Source organism: Colobus angolensis, unplaced genomic scaffold (assembly GCF_000951035.1).
Source record: "Colobus angolensis palliatus isolate OR3802 unplaced genomic scaffold, Cang.pa_1.0 Scaffold66, whole genome shotgun sequence".
NCBI classification, from domain to species: Eukaryota; Metazoa; Chordata; class Mammalia; order Primates; family Cercopithecidae; genus Colobus; species Colobus angolensis.
Window position 1 is genome coordinate 590,950 of NW_012120265.1, and position 3,902 is coordinate 594,851.

General features: G+C 49.8%; 1 protein-coding gene across 3 annotated transcripts in view; it reads left to right on the forward strand.

The window, feature by feature from the left end:
* NWD1 (NACHT and WD repeat domain containing 1) overlaps positions 1-3,902 on the forward strand; it is a 97,896-nt gene that overhangs the window by 47,280 nt on the left and 46,714 nt on the right. For all 3 annotated transcript variants that reach the window (XM_011925730.1, XM_011925729.1, XM_011925731.1), the window contains 2 exons: positions 1,857-1,974; positions 3,224-3,382. In XM_011925730.1, the coding sequence (XP_011781120.1) occupies positions 1,857-1,974; positions 3,224-3,382 (277 nt within the window). The remainder of the gene's footprint in view (positions 1-1,856; positions 1,975-3,223; positions 3,383-3,902) is intronic.

A 3,902-nucleotide genomic window follows, 5' to 3' on the forward strand; every position in this document is an offset into this window, starting at 1 on the left:
TACTTGGGAAAGTGAGGTGGGAGGATCACTCGAGCCTGGGAGGTTAAGGCTGCAGTAAACTGTGATTGCTCCCCTGGGTGACAGAGCGAGACCCTGTCTCAAAATAAACAAACCAAAAAACAAAAAAACCTATTCCTAGCTCCCAGATGACTTGGGCAGGGTCTGGCCCTCAGATTGCAATTTGCTACTCCCTGTCCTAGAGCTTGAAGAATCTCTCCAAGTCTTCAGACGCTCTGGCCATGAGGATGGTTTGGTTTTGTTTTAATTATAGCAAAATACATGTCTTAACCATTTTTTTTTTTTTTTTTTTTGAGACAGAGTCTTGCTCTGTTGCCCAGGCTGGAGTGTGATGATGTGATCTCAGCTCACTGCAACCTCTGCCTCCCGGGTTCAAGCAATTCTCCTGCCTCAGTCTCCTGAGTAGCTGGGATTACAGGCGCCCGCCACCACGCCCGGCTAATTTTCGTATTTTTGGTAGAGACGGGGTTTCACCATGTTGGCCAGGCTGGTCTCGAACTCCTGCCTGGGCAACAGAGAGAAACTCTGTCTCAAAAACAAACAAACAAAGTTCAGAGTTATTGTGAACTCTTCTCCCTGATGTTAAAATCTTATATAACTGTTGTATAATGATTACAACTAGGAAATTGCACTTTTAATTCTTTGGTTACAGCTTGATGTTTCTTTTTCTCTGTCTCCCCTGCTGGACTGGGGAGGCTGAAGACAGGATCAGGCTCTATTCTTTTTTTGGTGCTGACCCTTCCTTCCTTCCTTCCTTCCTTCCTTCCTTCCTTCCTTCCTTCCTTCCTTCCTTCCTTCCTTCCTTCCTTCCTTCCAACAGAGTCTTAGTGTCACCCGGGCTGGAGTGCAGTGGCATGATCTCAGGTCACTACAGCCTCGGCTTCCCAGGTTCAAGCGGTTCTCCCACCTCAGCTTCCCTAGTAGCTGGGACTACAGGTGTGCCACTGCACCTGGCTAAGTTTTGTATTTTTAGTAGAGGCAGGGTTTTGCCATGTTGGCCAGGCTGGTCTCAAACTCCTGGTCTCAAGTGATCTGCCCGCCTTGGCCTCCCAAAGGGCTGAGATTACAGGCATGTAATTACAGGTAGGACTACCACACCAAGCCTTGTGCTGACCCTTCTCCTCTCCAATGACCCAGAAGCCCATTCACAAATCCTCTCCTGTGTGCCCAGAGTTCCTGCAGGCTCAGCTTCATCCTGTCTCTCCAGGGCATGGTCTGAGCCTGTTTCATTCACTTTGCCTCTCAGTCTCTTGCCCTAGTGCATCCTCCCAAGGATGCTTCTGACCATTCAATCTGATTATGCCTCTTGTCTAAAATCTTCCATAGCTCCCCAGTGCCCTCGGTCTTGAGCCTGACCTACCCAGCCTGATATTCAGTGCCTTCATGATCTGCTGCTTACAAGCTCCCTACTCTCATTCCCCACCAGCATCCCATAACCTGTTTTGTATAATTCAGTCCTCCTAAACTCAGCCTGCTCTTTCACACCTCCAGGCCTTTGCCCATGCTGTTCCCTTGCCCTGGAATGCCATTGTTTTCTGACACATTTTGCCACATAGACGCCCACTTAATTCTGAGGCTCAGTTCCAATGCCTCTACCTTCAGGAAACATTCCCTATTCCTCCCGGAAAGTCCTATGACCTCTGGCTTCGATTCTCTGAGTCCCAAATGTCGTCCTTTGCCCCAGCCCTGACCAATGGGCACACGGGAGTATGTCTGTCTGACATTGCATTCTCATCCCCTCCAGCACTGTCTGGAGCATGAGGTGAATGAATGAGCTTGTGCGTGGAGTGAATGAATGGGCTTGTGTCCAAGCTGCAGTCTCCCTTCTCCTCTGCCAGGTGGCCCCTCAGCCTCTGTGGTTCTCAGACACAGTTGCAAACCTGCGGAAGCTGAAGGAATTGCCTTATCACCTGCTTCACTCGGGCCGCCTGGAGGAACTGAAACAGGAGGTTCTGGGTAAGGGCTTCCCCCATCTCAGGGGACTGAGCCTGGTGACCGCACCGCGCTCCAGCCTTCTGGAGCCTGGGGAGAGTGAAGGGCAAACATGGAAATCCTTCGTGCCTCCTAAGGCAGGGGTTCTCACAAGGGGCAATTCTACACCCAGGGAATGCCTCACAGTGTCCGCAGATAGTTTTGGTTGTCACAGCGAGGGGAGAAGGCGCTACTTGAATCTGGGGGTGGAGGCCAGGGATACTGCTCAATGCCCTACAGTGCACAGGACACCCCACCACAGAGAATAATCTAGCTTCAAATGTTGTTAGCGCATAGGGTGAAAATCCCTGCCTCATCATGAGAGACCCTATCTGTCTGTCTGTCTGTCTGTCAATCCATCCATCCATCCATCCATTTATCCACCCATCTTTCTGTCCATCTATCCATCTATCCATTCATCCATTCATCTATGCATCCATCTAACCTTCCAACCATCCAACCAGCTATCTGTTTATTCGCCCATCCGTTTGTCTGTCCATTCATCCACCTATCCATCCATTCATCTACTTATCCACCCATATTCTGTCTGTCCATCCATACATCCATCGGTCCACTCATCCACCTCTATCTATCCATCTATCAATTTATCCACCTGTCCATCCATCTATCCATCTAACTATCCATTTATCCACCCATCCATCTATGATCTCCTTATTGAGCCGTGAGCTAGTTCTAACCATCCATCCATCCATCCATTTATCCACTCATCCTTCTGTCTATCCATCCATTCATCCATCATTCTGTCTATCCATCCACCCATCTATATGTCCATTATTTATTCATTCATCCACCTTTCTGGTCATCCATCCATCCATCCATCCATCCACCCATTATTCTATCCATCCACCCACCTATCTTTCTGTTTGTCCATCCATGCATCAATCCATCTATCTATCTATTCACCCATCCCTCTGATCCTCAGCCAGAAGAGATTCTGCCCTCCCAGGGGACACTTGACAATGTCTGCAGACATGTTTGATTGTCACACTTGGGGTGGGAGTGCTACTGGTATCTGGTGGGTGGAGGCCAGGGATGCTGCTTTACATCCCACAGTGCATAGTTCAGCCTCTTACCGCAGAGAATGATCCTGCCCCATTGTCACTACTGCTGAGCCTGAGATGCCCTGAAGGAAATGGAGAGATGATTCTCCCCTCCCAGGATGAACTGGAGGGAGGTAGGCACTTCCCACATCCTCCCCTCTTCTCTCCCTCAGGCAGCATGAGCTGGATCTCCTGCCGGGGCATCTCTGGGGACATCGAAGACCTGCTGGACGACTTTGACCTGTGTGCCCCTCACCTGGACTCTCCTGAGATTGGCCTGGTCCGTGAAGCCCTCCAGCTCTGCCGCCCTGCTGTGGAACTCCGAGGCATGGGTGAGTCCAGATGGCCTGGACAGAAGTGACCAGGACGGGCACTGACTTCTAGAAACACGCTCTCCTCATTGAGTCATGAGCTGGATTTTCATCAACCTTCATAGCTTTCCTGTCTAAACATGTGAATTTTTCCCCAGCACTGTTTCTATAATTTTTTTTTTGACACGTGGTATCGCTGTGTCACCCAGGCTGGAGTGCAGTGGTGCAATCATAGCTTACTGTAGCCTCAAACTCCTGGGTTCAAATGATCCTCCCACCTCAGCCTCCTGAGTAGCTAGGACCACAGGTCCACAGGTATGCACCACTGTGCCTTGCTAATTTTTCTATTTTTCGTAGAGACGGGGTCTTACTGTGCTGCCCAGGCTAGTCTCAAACTCCTGGGCTCAAGTGGTCTTCTTACCTCAGCCTTCCAGAGTGCTAGGATTATAGACATGAGCCACGGAGCCTGGCCTAGAATTTTAAATTGAGCCTGGGAGAACTTTGGAATGAATACTACCAAAGCAGTGCCCATCCTGTCACC